Raw genomic sequence first — 16,836 nt, forward strand, 5'->3', positions numbered from 1 at the left:
CTGAGTATGGAGGTGGGTAGGTGGGTGAGAATACAAGAAGTCAGTTAATATTTTAGCTTTAAAGTTACTTTTTGATAGTGCATTGATGCCAAATCCTGCAACTGCTCTGCAAGTGGAATTAACATAGATGCCATTTTAAATTCTGTATGTGGCACTCCAGCCAGAAGTAACCCTTATATAGTTCATGCTTTAGAACCCATGTGCGATAACACTAGTTCTTAAATGATAGCAATCCGAGGACCCCCATTTTGGTTTAAAATTTTTCAGGAACCCCTAAGCTTCTCTGGCCAGCCCTTGCCTTGTCCCCTTCTCTGAGGCCATGCCCCTATCCCTCTCCTTTTCCAAGGCCCCACCCCCACCTCCATACCCCATCCCTCCATCCACTCACTCTCCCCCCTCCTCACTTACTGTACCAGGCTGGAGCAGAGGGTTGTAGTTCAGGTGTGGTTGTGGAGTGCAGGCTCTGGGAGAGTTTGGGTGCGTGGGGTGTGGGTTCTGGGAAGGAGTTTGGGATCTAGGCTGGACTTACAGTATGCAGGAGACTCCGGGGTGGAGTTGACCAGTGGTGCTCCCAGACATTCTGGGGTACCCTGGGGACTCCAATTTGAGAAACTCTGAGCTATACAGTGGTTTCCATGTTAATTGGGGAAATGAAAAGAGAAGACTAATATATTCTTAAAAATAGAAAATTTGATGTGTTGTATATTTCAGTTTAAATCTTTAGCGCTTACTTAGTAAAATTTTCTTTATTTATTCTTAGCACCTCAGATTGATGGAAAAGAACATCATGTAGTCAGTTATGTAGGAGATTCTGTTGTCCTGGTCTGTAAAAGTGTCAAATATACTCCTATCAACTGGATCTGGTACATGAGTAATGGAAGTGACCAGGTAAGATTTCCTTTCATTGCTCTTGCAAAACAATGAAACAACTGATTGCAAGCACATTGTCATTTTGCAGAATATAATTAATTCATCACTGGTGTGGGGAATGCTGTCCTGGAAGACACGTGTGCCTATCTGCCTGAGCTATCCATAGCCGTGAAGCCCCAGCACCATGGGAAGACACATTTCCACACCATCTATGCTTTCCCTGCAGCATCACTCTTCTATGAGAATTACAAGGGAGTTCAAGAGCCCTGAATAGGGACTACCACAGTACATTTAGTGCGGATATTTAATTTTTCCATTGACACCAGTTCCATGATTGGAAAATGCTTTACAGGAAAGTTTTTTTGCCTAACAAAGCTAAAGTAAAATACAATATCACAGTATCTTGATTTTTATCCATTTGGAGTAGCTAAGACAAAAGAAAATAAGTGATCTGCTCAATTGTGTACAGTGACTCAGAAGTACAACCTTGATTACAACCCACATTTCTAAGACTCCTTGTTATAATTTCTAGACCAACCCAGCCACATTAACTTTTATACCCATAATGTTCCTTGGTCACTCATACTAGGTCTCACAAGCAAGAACTCTAGAACTGATTACATTTTTCATTTTTACCAACTTTTCTCATTGACAAATTATCAGTTTTTATCCTATAGATGTTATTTAAGTGGTTATCAATCCAGTTCCCATTATTTAGAAATACTCAAATTCATGTGTTTACACTAGTGTGCTCCTGACTTCAGTGGTGAAAGCTAATTTACATCAGCTGAAAATCTGGCCCACAAGTTTCAAAATCAAAGAAACTGTGTCAGTAAGTGGGAAAAATGCAAAGGACAGCCACAGGTGAAGTTGAAGAAATAGAAACAAAACAAAAATGTTGGTCACATTCAGAAAATGCATGCTTATTTCTGGAATAGTTATTCTGAAATAGCTTATTTCAGAATAGCACGTCTACACTACAGGGAAGCCTCAAAATTAGTCTGAGTCAGGCTTCCCTAATGTAGACATGCTATCTTGATTTAGAGTCCCAGGAAGCACTGGGGATGAATAACTTAGAATGGCCCTGGTGACAGGCTATTTCGAAATAGCATCAGTGGAGCATCTACACATGCCTTATTTCAAAATGGCTATTTCGAAATAGGCACTATTCCTCATATAATGAGGTTTTCAGATTTCGGAATAAGCCATCCATTATTTCAAAATTATTTCAAAATAATGGAATGACTGTGTAGACGCTCACATCCTTATTTCAAAATAACGCTAGTTATCTCAATATAACGGTGCAGTGTAGATGCATAGAGTCCAATAAATGCCAGAAGATCAAGCTCAAGGGACATGGCAAGTTCTTAATACCGCCCAGGTTTTACCTCTGAATGTATGTAGCTTATCTGCAGCAGTACCACCTCAGACCATATTATTGTCAGAGCCCATAAACCAAACAGGTTTGACTTAGATACTGCCTCTCAGTGAAGTGGATTACCTATATCAAAGGGAGAATCTTTGCCATCCATGTGGGTAGGGTCAGTGCTGAAGAGCTGCAACAGTGCAGCTATGCGGCTATAGCATTTGAAGTGTAGACAACCCCTGATTCTTATAGCACTTTAGTTTTCCTTGGAGTTGCCTAGTAAAGTTCCTCTCTTACTGGAACTAAATACGGTATTCTGTCTTCACCTTGTGCTGTTATGTATTGAAATCAGCTGTATGCTATGGCTATGAGAACACTGCTTGTAAATGGTCTGTAGAACAGGGATATCAACCTTATTTGGAAGAAAGGGAAGAATTTCATGTTTAATTATGGTCTGTGAGCTAGAAAATAAATTCAGGTCTATACATACCACAGGCTATGTCTAGACTTCAGGATTCTTTCAGAGAAGCTTTTCTGGATCTTCTGGAAAAACTTCTTTTGAAAGAGAGCATCCACACAGCAAAAGCGTATCAAAAAGCGATCTGCTTTTTCGAAAGATAGCATCCGCAGTTATTGAACGCTATCTCACATTTAAGTTGTGATTACTACAAATGGAGTGGCCACCAGGGCACCTATGCTTTTTCCTGATGGCCTCTTCTTTTGAAAAAAAAACCCTTCCCCATCCACACGTGCCCTTTTCCAAAAGAGCTCTTTTGTAAAATGGCTTTTTCTTCATAGAAAGAGGTTTACTGATGTCAGAAAAAAACCTGCATTCTTTCAACTTTCTGTCGAAAGAACACAATTGCAGTGTGGACGTAAGTGTAGTTTTTCCAAAAAAACTCTGCAGTGTAGACATATGCACAGTGTGCCAAGTGAAATGCTCATTGGTATCATTTGGTACTTTGCATAGATATGGAGCATATGATCTTTAGGCTGTAACTAAATGTTCACATAACTATTATTAAGTGCCTTATCTAAAATTGATCACACACTGTGAGGCCTACCACTGTTAGTTCCTTTTTGTTTCTCACCTTCCTCATTCTTCTTTCTCCATTTCTCTCTCCCTTTTCTTTGTGACTCTCCTCTGTTCTTTTCTCTGCATTTTTCCCTGCAGCAACTCCACTTTCACTGCAGTGGGTTCACTCCCATCTCTTTCCCCAATTCCATCTATTATGTAAAATGTATTTACTTGAATGAAACATTTAGAATGGATATATTTACATATATAAAATGACATATATTAAATTAGTTATTCCATGAATGTTATAACTAATTTTACCTGTAATAAATACAGGGATTTTCAACTTCCAATGTATAAATGATTTAATTACAGGCAGTCCCCGGGTTACATGGATCCGACTTACATCGGATCCGTACTTACAAATGGGGTGAGGCAACCCCGCACTAGCTGCTTCTCCCCAGCAGACCAGGGAGACGCAAAGCTAGCGCCGCCCCCCCAGCAGACCAGGGAGACACGGAGCGGCTTTTCTCAGCAGACACCTCAGCTTGAGAATAAAGGACTGAGGGAAGTGAGGTGTGGGAGAATAAAACTGAGCTCTGGAGAAATGTTTGGCTAGAGTTTCCCCTACAATATGTACCAGATCCGACTTACATACAAATTCAACTTAAGAACAAACCTACAGTCCCTATCTTGTACGTAACCCGGGGACTGCCTGTATACATTTTTGACATTGTAATCACATAATTTTAAAATATCTTTTTATATTAGATTGCTGTTAATGATTCTTTGATGCCAGATAAATATAAAATCAACAAAGAGAATAACAGAACAACAAAATTCAAGATTCTGAAGATCTCAGAGAAAGATGATAGATCATATTGGTGCCAAGCTGAATTTAAATTAGGAGAGAGCACAGGAAAAGTATCCCTTAAAGTCCTCACCTATATGGTACCACTCAAACCATTTCTTGCAATAGCAGCTGAAGTTATTATTTTAGTAACCATTATTTTCCTGTATGAGATGTACTCCAAAAAGAAGCAGGTGCTGTCAGGTAGGATCTCTTCGTTTGTTTTTTAAAATACCACTTATTGCACTTTTTAATACAATCATCTGCTAGATACTGTGGTATACATTTCAATTTAAATGAAGAAGGAGAAATAATTCTGTATGATGGTTGTCTATGCATTTTTCTTTAAATTAAAATATCTTCTCTTGACTATTGATCATTATTTCAGTTTTAATTTCCTAATATTTAGGGTCAAATTCATGTCTTAAATGCCTTTAGTATGTACACAGGTGCCCATGTAGGATCTATCCACTATTTCTCAAAGTGGGTCACGGGTCCACTTTGAGAAAGCTGCTAATGGGCTACTCCGGTTTGTTTACTTCACAGCTCTGCAGCTACAGAGCCTTGCAGTTCCCATTGGCTGTGGTTCACCGTTTGCAGCCAAGGGGAACTGTGGGAGGTGGAGTGGCTAGGACCACTACTTCCTGGGGAGTTGCAGGAAGTAGTGGTCCTAGCCACTCCACCTCCCACGGTTCCCCTTGGCTGCAAACAGTGAACTGCATCCAATGGGAGCTGCAAGACTCTGTGGCTATGGAGCTGGTAAGTAAACAAACACAGAGCACTCCATTAGCACACTGATCTAATCCAACCTTATCCACACAACCAAAAATAGACGATAAGGTCTTCAAGGATTGATTTTAAATGTTCCCAGAGGAGCTGGTGCGTACTGATGGAGACTACTCCTGGTCAAGAGCATCATACTCATTGTGGAGAGGAGGAAGGTAGCACTGTATTAAAACAAAATGCCTTGACCACAGCCACTGAACTGGGACACACCTGCCAAGTGTGATCTTAATGGATTTTGGAAGAAGATGCTAAAATTGCATTCCATAGTTTACTTGTGGCTTTTCAGGCATTTGCCAGTATACAACCCGAGGCCTGATTTTATCACAAGTGTCTGAAATGTCAAAAGCATGTTTATGTGAGTCAAATAGTCACGGGTTCAGAACCATTGTTGGGATGTAACATAAATGCCATTTCTACATAAAGAAAAAACTCAATGGTTATAAACTGTTGAAGGGTCTCCAACCTTTCATATCATGAGGAGTGGGAATACAACAGCTTAATCTTAGTCAGGATAAAGAAAATGATTTTGAATAAGAGGAATTATAATAAAATTGTACATCAGCTGTATATCCTGCATTGCTGATTTGTACAGAATGTCCTTGTTTTACTGTTTTACCAATTATTTTATGTTAGACATTTATTATACAAATGAAGTGAAATGCTTTTCAGTTTTAAATAACTTCTGACCAGTAAACACATACATTGCAATGCAAATGAATATAATAACCTTAATGTTTTCTTTGTCCCACAGATGATCAAAAAGAATTTGAACAAATTGAGCAACTGTAAGTAGGGACTGTTTTACAATATTAATTTAGTCTTTACTAACATTTAATGGAATATTAAACATTTTTGACACACAGTAATACAGAGTCAAGAATGATATATAGCTCTTAACATAGGTTATTGCAAAGTGTAACAATTCCAAAGTATTGTTTTAATTCAGTTCCCTAACATGTTCTTAATTCTCATTTCTCTGGAAGTCTAGCTCTTGTAAAATGCAGCTGTGTGCAATATTCTTTATTTTGTTGGTTTTTTTTTTATGGTAGGGATTGTTTTAATGTATTGTGTATCACAGAATCAAGCAGGTAGAATGGCCTGTTACCGTTCCCATCAAAGATTATAACTTACTGAGGATTAGAGAGATAGTTCTCAGATAGAAAACTCCTCTAGAATGTTTCCATTCATTCACTTGTATTATATTTTTAGTTTAGTTTGCATCATGGGGCACACCAGGCTGCTTCTTCCATATACAGGCAGTCCCTGGGTTACGTACAAGATAGGGACTGTAGGTTTGTTCTTAAGTTGAATCTGTATGTAAGTCGGAACTGGTGTCAGCCGCTGATGAAACTGATCAGTTTCAACCGGGGCTGAATCTGGATGCCAGTTCTGACTTACATACAGATTCAACTTAAGAAACCCAGGCATCCCCAAGTCAGCTGCTGCTGAAACTGATCAGCGGCTGATTCCAGGAAGCCTGGGGCAGAGCAACTCTGCCTCGGGCTTCCTGTAGTCAGCCGCTGGTCAGTTTCAGCAGCGGCTGACTTGGGGACGCCTGGGGCAAAGCAGCTGGGGTGCTGCTGGGTTGCTCCAGTAGTGCGGCTCCTCGGCGCTACTGGAGCAACCCAGCAGCACCCCAGCTGCTCTGCCCCAGGCGTCCTGATTCAGCCGCTGCTGAAACTGACCAGCAGCGGCTGAATCAGGACGCCTGGGGCAGAGCACCTGGGGTGCTGCCGGGTTGGTCCGGAGCGGCGCTGTGGGACCAACCTGGCAGCCCCCAGCTGCTCTACCCCAGGGGTAGGCAAGAAAAGCCTGGTCTGCTGGGGGGGGCACTAGACCAGGGAGATGGGGAGCAAAGCCGCGGAGCATGCCCGCAGCGGGACAGCCCAAGCGCGCCCGGGCTGTCCCGCTGCGGGCGTGCGCCAAGGATTTGCTCCCCGTCTCCTTGCAGACCAGGGAGATGGGGAGTAAAGCCGCGGAGCATGCCCGCAGCGGAACAACCCAAGTGCGCCCGGGCTGTCCCGCTGCGGGCGTGCTCCAAGGCTTTGCTCCCCGTCTCCCTGCAGACCAGGGAGTTTATGGGTGAATTGTTTTCCCCCGGGGCTTATAGAACTCCAGTTGCACAGTAAAGACAAGAGTGAGCCTTCCTTGATCCATGCTTGTAGTAGGATTAATATAGAAGTTTATTGAAATAAACTATACTTATCTTAAAAAGCACAATTACTTGCCCTCATACTTCTCCCCTGGCTTCCCATTCATTTAAAGATCCTATGCAAAAGTGCTCTTCCTTATATGGAGTTGCTCTAGGCTCTCGTGAACTTTGTCTTTCTCTACCCCCCTTTCTTACTCCTTCCCCTGATGAAGAGCTTGGTGTCTTATTTGACCTTATTTTCAGTGGAAAGCCTGAAAAGACTCCCTTGAAGCCATTTAATTTTCATTTAATACATTATTTACCTACAAGATTGGCATTCTTTCCTACAGGATAAATACACAGGTAGTGAGTTTTAGTAAGGTGTATACAGTTTGCATGATTACTAAAGCTCTCTGGTATTTAAAAATATATATTAGTAGCTGTTTAAAGCAGAATTGTGTACCAGATGGCCCAGAATTTTACCTTTGGAGCCACAGCATCAGATTCTAACTTTATGATATCTGTTGCTCTACTGAATCCTTATGGCTGGTAACATATATAATAGTCAAAAAGGTGTATTGCAAAGGAGACTGGATGCTTCAGAAGTAAGCAATGCATGCAACAGAACTTTTCAAGTCTACACTAGTTAAATCTAGTCCTGTCTGTAGTGATCAACAATAGTTACTATCTAATAGCTGCAGAGACTGTAAGAAGAGACCACATGAAATAAAATGAAAGTTTTAGTCCCTTTTCTACTGGACAAATGTATTTCACAGAAAAACCACATTAACAATTGGTGCTAATATACTTTCTAGCAGTATCATTGGAGAGAGGCTAAGGATTAAATACTATGGAGAATGACGTATACTCTCTTTCTTAGGTGGTCCTTCCAAAATTCATTGGACAAATTAGAAATAATATATTTTCATGGCCTGTAGTGTAACTATGTATTTAACAGATAGATCTGGATTCTAGGAGTGCCTCTTAGACATTCTTCATAAGAACAGATTCTACACCATACTTAAAAAAGAACAATGGATTTTAAAAATCCTTTAGAAAAATAGCCACTGAATAGATTTAAGCCTGTAGTTAGACACAAGCTCTCTTGATTACCCAGAGTAACAACTGAAGGCTTGCGTCCTGTGTTATTAATATTTAAAAGTTTAACATTTTGCCCACTTTTAAACCAAAAATATCAAAAATTGATGAACCATACTGTACACTAGGTCATTAGCTTTTGGTGAACTGATGAACCATTCCGAACATTTGCAAAATAATTTAATAATAATATTCAGTATCTTTCTTATGTTTTGTTTATAGCAGTTTAATTTTAAATTTGTTTTTATTTTACTTCAACTTGAGAACAGCTCTCTATATCCTGAATTTCAGCACAAATATATATATATATATATATATATATATATATATATATATATATATATACTGTGTTATAAGTAGGAACATTGTCACTGCCTACTATAAAACATTAACGTCAATGTTTCACTGTAATAATCCTTTCCAAGTCTGTGTCCAGACTCAGGGTTTTTTTTTTTTTAAAGTAGCCTTTTTTCGAAAAAACTTCACCTGCGTCTAGACTGCAGCCGCGTTCTTTCGAAATTAAATCGAAAGAACACGGCTTTTCTTTCGACGGTGGGAAACCTCATTTCACGAGGAAGAACGCCTTTTTTCAACAGTGTTCTTTCGAAAAAAGGTGTTCTTGAATGCCAACAGGACTTGCTTTTTTGAAAGTACTGCTTGCAGTCTAGATGCTCTTTTTCGAAAGAGGCTTGCAGTCTAGACATAACCCAAGGGTTTTATGGGTCAGGAAATGACTGAGTTGAATGCAGAAAGCACTACCTGATAGGTAAAGGACTCTGAATAGGTTCTTTTACTATAATAATATTTTAATGTAAAGATACATGCTCTTTTCCTTTTTCTCATGCTTTCAAGTAACACAAGTAATATTGGAAACAATTAAAATTCTTCTAGTGTTGCTAAGTAATCAGACCATTGGATTGGGATGAATATCATTATTTTTATTGTACAGTCTATGCATGTTAAAAGCTTATTTTGGGTTTTGGATTTAAACTTGTGTTTCTTTCTTCAGTAAATCAGAAGATAGTAATGGTGTGGAAAATAGCACCACGAGGCAACGAAAAGTTTAAATCAGTTCCTAAAGGAAGGTAAGTAAAAGAGAAGATGTATTAGAATCAGCTAAGGATAGTAGGAAGAACAGAGTTCAAAATAGATGACATGGCACCAGCAAAACAGAGGAAAGACAGGGAGGGAAGTCGAGAACTATGAGCAATAGAAGAGAGAGAAAGTAACAAGCTGATCATTGTGAAAGAAGTGACAGAAGGGTAGAGGAGGAGAGTGGGTAATTGTGAAGCATGGCAAGTGGCAGTGGAGAGAGAAAAGATTCAGACAAGGATTCCACCTGCCTGATTCTCTGCCCCAGTTACAGTCCTGGCACAGACTACTTGAATTTATGCCAGCTGGCAATCTTTCTAAAGGACTGTCTGCCAGCTGGGGACAATAGTGTGCACTCAGCCACTTTCCCTACTCACCCCTCCCTGTGTCTGATATGCCTTCTGTGACATGAGGCTCTTTTTGGGAGTTTGGCATTCAAGGGGCAACTCTGGCTGTACATTTACGGTCTCTTCCTTGGTAACAGAGGACTTGCAGAAAACTTCCACTTTCTTTGAATTTGACAATTGGGAAGGGAGTAACATCTGGACCAAAGCAGAATGTGATTAAAGATACAATATTCAGAAATGCCTGATTGATTTAAGTGCTACCAGACCATTTGTTGTTTTTTTATTTAAGATACTAAGTCCCCCATTAACTTTCAAATGCCCCTAAGGGCCCAAATCACTTTGGAAGATGGGAGTTAGGCACCTTTAAATGCTTTTTACTCCAAATCCAACTCTGAGTCAGAATGAAGTTGGAAAGCAAATAAAGAAATTAGAGGACAGAAACAGGCATAAAATAATTTATAGAATGCATTTGTGTCAATAATCTAAAGTATATGTTCTGTTTAATTCAGGAGAATTTGAGCCAACAAAAAGGAAATATCATTTGGCCATCACAAAACCACAGGAAGATGTACATGGCTATGAATTTCAGATATCTCCAATGCTTCTAATTAGGACTCGTTAGACTTGTAACAAAATAATGAAGATCTACTCTGCTTTTAAAATATAGACATGAAACTGCCTCTTTGCCCAGACTTCTATAAAGTCTATACTGTAGCCTGATATTACATATGTACACTCAAATGTCAATTGTTGTGTTTGTGTCGCCTTACTGGTAAGAGTCAATCTGTATGCTACTCAAGACTTTCTGGTCTCAATCCAGTTGATTAAGAGACTGATCTATAATTTTTGGTTTCTATATTGGGACTCATCCTGCATTAATAGTTCACCCAACACATCTGTTGACTTCACTGAGTGAGCAAATGATGCAAGATCAGAACCAACGTAAGCTGACAGTACATTTTACAATGTGAGTTCAGTTTCACAGCATCTTAGACCAGAGAAAGTAACTTTTACTGGTAGACAAAGCAAATGTGACACACAAAAAGCCATTTTTTACACCAAAGGAAAACTCAAGGAGGAATCTTTATCCTATTTCTCACGTGATATTAAGGGTTTTATCATTTCCTGTAGGAAAATTCTCAAACCAAAATTTGTTTAACATCAGTTGCAATTAGGAGGCAATAGGTGGTGCACTCTGGAATTTTAAGACGATACACATTGCCTTAAGATTTCCTGTCCTAACACAGAGCCATTTTTTGTAGAATTATTTGACATTTTGTACTTTATAATTTATTAAACAAATAAATAAATTTGGCATTAAAAGGTCCTAGCATTGACTTATCTATTAAAAGACATCCTTTATTAGGCAACCTCATTTGACAAAATATCATCACATATAATAAGTTCAGTTATTCTTTATCTATGTTAGAAGACAATACATCTTAAGTGACCATTTTTGTTGGTCCTTTTAGTGGGCATTTAAAACACATTTTATTGTATTGCATATTTATATAGCGTTTCATCCCAAAGAATCCCAAAGTGGTATTTTAGGTCAGGAAGTGAATTAAAATAAACATTCTGAAATAAAATACCATAATATAATAAAAATAACCTGTTATGATTCTAAAATCTGGGGAGAACATTATCTAGATGGAATGTAATTAACACAGACTTGAGTGTAGCCCTTTGGGTTAATGCCCCTAATCGTACACAAATTGCCATAACATCTTTAATAACCACAGATTGGCAGGGCTCCACTCTTACTTGTTATCCAAAATAGAACACTTCTGGAGCATTGTTAAATCTACCTCTGTGCTGTAGCATTCTTGACTATTCTTTGATAGATTCTCATCCAAGTGCAGAAGAGGCTTAATTCCACTTAACTCGTGAGACTTGGTAGGAGCGGCTCCTGGGAGAATTCTGTACCACTGCATACATGGAAAATTCATGTCACCACAGATCCGCCCCCCCCCCCCCCCCCCGAAGATAGATTTTGATGAGGGAGTGCTGTAGTTACATCTTGTGCCCACCAGGGGATGCTGAGTAACCATAAGATAAGGCAACTGGCTTACAGTCAGAGCAGCCTGCCATAGAGATGGAATGGCTGTGTTCCTCATAGCTCCCTGCTTGTAAGGCCAGCTGAGGAGGCACAGGATATAGTGTTAGTGGTGGGAAGGGACAGACTGAGGCAGATGCACAAGAGCTAGTTGGGTGACAATATTGAGCCCAGCTCTGAATGGGATTGGAAATGCAAGGACACATGGGGATGTTTGGGCTGCATGGACGCATGAGATCCAAGGGGTTCAGGGACACATGCAGGGGTGCTGACAGCCTGCGTGGGCAGCCTGTACTTCTGGAAGGGTGGGACTCCCAGTCTCCACTCCCCACCCTCAGAGCTGCACAGAGCTCATAGCATGCAATTTAAAGGGTCTGGAGCTCTGGCTATTGCTGCTGTAGCAATAGCTGCAGCCTGGAACTCCAGGCCCCTTTAAATCATTGGGCCCCAAGGCAACTGCCCCCTTTGTCTCCCCGCACCTCCCCAGTTGTGAGCCTGGACACAGGTGCAGATGTACCTGAATGAATAGGAGAGACTAGAGTTCAGCCACAGTTTTCATGAGGTAGGATTCCCAACCCCCTAACACATCTCCTCCTAAAAAAATCCCACAAAATCTAGTAGCCTGGGTTCTCCAAGATTCTGATGTTGCTTCTCGCTTGTGTGCAGCCCCTGACTGATTTTTCTGAGAGTCAGTGGCAGCTGACCCAAAAAAGGCTCCCCACCCCAGTTATATACTATTACCATTATGGCTTATGGGATTGTCATAGAACAGCCGAGAATCATTAATTTTAAAGCATGCTAGTCAATTATAGTATGTACTAAATAAATAAAAAATATACAAGCTATGTAATCAACTACTTTTCCACTGCAAACTTCTGTTTTTTATTCCATAGAACATTTAAAAACCTCTTGTAATACAAGGAAACATCATGCACATTATTTTTCTCCTTAATTTGAAGAGTCATCAAAAAAACATTCACACTTTGTCTTGATTGTACATTTTAAATAAATAATAATATTTGCAAACACATATCATTATGCACAAATTTCCTGATACAAGAGAAAGCAAAAGCATTTCTTAAAATCTTAAGTTGCGGAGCCCAAAATGGTCTTTTGTCATTTTGCCCAAGAGAGAGCAAGAGAGAAAAACACACAAAGAATTTGGAAGGGAATAAACTCTCATTTATAATCTTCATGTGCCTGAAAATTGCAGCTGCTGATCGCATTATGGGTTTTGGGAAACTGATATCCAATCTGACCTGCTTTTAAATGAAACTACAGAAAATGAGTTCAGTAATTTGTAGCCTCACCAGCACACATGTAAAAGCTAAAACAAAAGCAATGAGCTGAACAGAAGTCTGAAATATTTGGATAAATATTGATCACTGATAAAGATTTCCCTTGTCGGATTATTGTGTTTAATTGCATTCAGCCTCAAACTTTCTGTGCATTGCACATCAAGCCAAAAGCAAAACTTAATTACAGGTTTTTGTGTGAAAATTTATCATGGCTAGATTTGCATTTATTTTAGAAAAATGAATGTGTGTACAATTTCAAAAAAGAAAATACTTGACTGCTTCTTGTACAGTGATCACCTGAAAATAAAATATTATAATCTAAAATTATGATTAATTACACAGTTTTGTATTAGAAACTGTATAATGCAGACTGAATATACTTTTTGCTACAAAATACTCCAATGGATAATATTCTAATACAGAAAATATCTGAAAAAAGTCATTAATTAGGGATAAGGACAGTTTATGATGCTAAACTGTGCTACTCAGGGTCCATCCTGCACTGAGGGTTCATTCAAAATGTCCTTGGAAGTTAAGGAATGAAATCCTGCTCCCACACCCATTAAAGTCAATTGGATTTTGTCATTTACTTTGACTTGAGTGATGTGACTTTGACTTGAGCGATGTGACGAGTGTATTCCAAGAAGTGGAGAATCTGGACCATTATGTTTAACGGGTCTATGATATATGTTAATACTATACTCTTCTTGTATAGTAATGGACTTGTAATTCCCAAACTAACATCATGTGCTCCTGGAGAAGAATATAACCAAGAATGTAAAATAAGATTTTTCTGCTTTTCAATAATAGCTTTCACATATTGCTGTATAAATTACATGTTCTTTCTCTGAGACAGTCATAGAACAACAATCAAACATGCAGAGTTTACTTTATACAATTGCAACAGTCCTTATAAAGGAGTGCATCCAGGAAATACAATTTAAGAAAGAGAGGTTAAAGATGAATGGTTACATTGTGCATCTGATTTTCCCTTCACCATCAAAGCAAGTCCCTCAAAATTTTCACATTATACATAATTCGTGTGTTCTGAATATAAACAAATGACAGTATTTACACCATTGCTGTAAATTTGAATGGAGCCAAATTGTCTGAAATTTGTGTTAAGGCTAATGGAAATGTCATGAAGAAAGTCTTTTGCATCAAGATGCGTAAAGACTGAGCACCTACAATCCTTTTGACTTTGCTGAGAGCAGAGAACCTCACAGGACTGTGTCTCAGATGCTTAGCACTTATCAGCATGTGACCCATTATCAAGAAATGACAATGCTGTTATGAGTAACTAAGCTTCCCATCTTGTGGAATCTTTAGAAAAAATGGTGTCTCTAGTGTCCAACCATCTCAGTTTTCTGGTCCACTATAATCTGACATTGCAGTTTCAATGCAAAATAGTTTCTGTAAGCAACATATCATTATGTATTTATTCTGTGACTCAGAAAACCAATAAGAGAGTGTAGGAGATAGACAAGTGGATAGTCCATGAGACAGAACAACCCAATTTCTATATGCAGAAAGTGGTTTCCTATACATATCTCTTTAACATGGAAATGTAGGTTTAGTCAAGACAATTTATATCACCAGTTTTGAAATTTTGCCCCTGAAAATGCCATTAAGAACAAAAATCCTATGAAAATAATACTAAGGTCTAATTCTAGTAATGAAAGGCAAGCAATATAGAATCAAAGCCAAATCCATCCTTCAACAACTTCCCTTAAAACACAACATACGTCTAGTTCAGTAGTTCTCCAACTTTTTGGCCCATGGAGCACCTGGCTCAATGTAAACCTCACAGACCACTAGTCGCTAATGGAAACTCACAGTTAATTACATAATTATGCCCAAGACATTTTGCTAGTGCTGCAGCTAGTGGTTAAATGGTTAAATTTAAATTATTAAACAGATTAAGTATTTTAAATTTCTCAGATTAGTTTATCAAACTTCATTTTAAATAAAGTAAAATACTAATTTATGTCCAAAAAAAAAGGTTTCAATGTTTTCTTTATTTATGGCAGGGGCGAGGAACCTTTTTTGAGCCAGGTCCACTGATCCATAGAAGAATCAGTTGGGAAACACACTGAGGCTGTGTCCAGACTCAGGGTTTTTTCGGAAAAAGTAGCCTTTTTCCGAAAAAACTTCACCTGCGTCTAGACTGCAGCCGCGTTCTTTCGAAATTAAATCGAAAGAACGCGGCTTTTCTTTCGACGGCGGTAAACCTCATTTCACAAGGAAGAACGCCTTCTTTCGAAAGTGCTCTTTCGAAAGAAGGCGTTCTTGAATGTAAATAGGGCTTCTTCGAAAGAGAGCATCCAGACTCACTGGGTGCTTTCTTTTGAAAAAGCGGCTTGCTTTTTCGAAAGTTCCGCGTGCAGTCTAGACGCTGTCTTTCGAAAGAGGCTCTTTCGAAAGTATCTTTCAAAAGAGCCTCTTTTGAAAGAGGCTTGCAGTCTAGACATAGCCTGAGTGAGAAGCTAGATAATTTCATTTTAACATCCTTATACTATACAGTTTTCACTGAAGGGAAAACTGGGATTCCTGACCCAAAAGAGAGTTACAGGGGGAGGGGAGATTTGCAAGGTTATTTTAGGGGGGTATTGCAACGCTTATTTCTGTGCTGCCTTCAGTGCTGGGTATCCAGAGAATTGCAGCTGTTGGTCAGGTGGACAGCTCTGAAGGACATGTCCCACCATCAGCAGTGCAGAAGTAAGGATGGCAATTCCATACTACACTGTCCTTACTTATGCTACTAATGGTGGTGGCTTTGCCTTCAGAGTTGGGATCCCAGCCAGCAGCTGCTGTTCTCTAGATGCCCAGCTCTGAAGGCAACGCCACCATCAGCAACTGAGTAGAAGTAGAAGCAAGTAGTACTTCAGTCTCTCCTACATCTGATACATTTGTGCCATGCCCCTTCCTGACTCTTTTTTGGGTCAGGACTCTTAAAATTGCAACACTGTATGAACTGTATGTTTTTTTAAAATCTTATAACTCTTCAATTGACCAAAATGGACTGTGAATTTGGTAGGATCCTGGTTATAGTATCAAGTCCACATCTACAATGTTCACTAATATGAGTTGTCCTTTGAATTCACTACTGCTAATAGTTTCAAGAGTTTGGCTCTAATTATAAATCAATATTAAATATTTGCTTATAAAACTTTAAATTTGCACTAGTGTTCTATCTCAAAATAGTGATTTTTCATACGAAATTGTTTCTCTAATTAAAGGGATTTCTGTTAAGTTTGTTTTGTTTCACTATAGATCCATGGGAAAAGCAAATCAAATGACATTACAACCAAATGACCTATTTTAAGATTAATTTCTTAAATTGACAGTGAAAATTATGCAGGAAGGAATTCATTTATCATGCTTTTATTCAGTTCTGTTTTGCATTTTGCAATATCTTTGTGTGTTTTGACCTTAACAGTTTATTTTTCTGTCCATGGATTACTGAGCCTAATGCTATTTATCATGCCTTATTATATATTTTGAATGTAGGTTTGTATTCACACATCTATATTTTATTCAGAGGGGTTGCCAAGTTATTCTGTAAGAGGAAAAACTTAAAAAACAACAAATATTCCAGCAGCACCTTAAAGATTAAAAAACCATGTAGATGGTATCATGATCTTTCGAGGATACAACCCACTTCTTCAGATCTATTTGTTATTTTTTAAGTTTTTCCTATGTTTTATTGTATTTCTTCTGCTTTATGGAATGTGTATGAAAGAAAACATTTACAGGCAGTCCCCGGGTTACGTACAAGATAGGGACTGTAGGTTTGTTCTTAAGTTGAATCTGTATGTAAGTTGGAACTGGCGTCCAGATTCAGCTGCTGCTGAAACTGATCAGTTTCAACAGCGGCTGAATCTGGACACCAGTTCTGACTTACATACAGATTCAACTTAAGAA

At 38.9% G+C, this 16,836-nt stretch overlaps 1 protein-coding gene across 1 annotated transcript in view; it reads left to right on the forward strand.

Annotated features, from left to right (window-relative positions):
• Nucleotides 1-16,112, forward strand: part of EMB (embigin) — a 36,662-nt gene extending 20,550 nt beyond the window's left edge. Inside the window, exons 6-10 of the mRNA XM_006139518.3 lie at nucleotides 761-888; nucleotides 4,026-4,308; nucleotides 5,642-5,675; nucleotides 9,129-9,204; nucleotides 10,068-16,112. Of these exons, the coding sequence (XP_006139580.1) occupies nucleotides 761-888; nucleotides 4,026-4,308; nucleotides 5,642-5,675; nucleotides 9,129-9,186 (503 nt within the window). The 3' untranslated portion in view covers nucleotides 9,187-9,204; nucleotides 10,068-16,112. The remainder of the gene's footprint in view (nucleotides 1-760; nucleotides 889-4,025; nucleotides 4,309-5,641; nucleotides 5,676-9,128; nucleotides 9,205-10,067) is intronic.
• Nucleotides 16,113-16,836: the final 724 nt, after the last annotated feature.

The sequence above is a fragment of the Pelodiscus sinensis genome, chromosome 6, assembly GCF_049634645.1.
Source record: "Pelodiscus sinensis isolate JC-2024 chromosome 6, ASM4963464v1, whole genome shotgun sequence".
Classification (NCBI taxonomy): Eukaryota; Metazoa; Chordata; order Testudines; family Trionychidae; genus Pelodiscus; species Pelodiscus sinensis.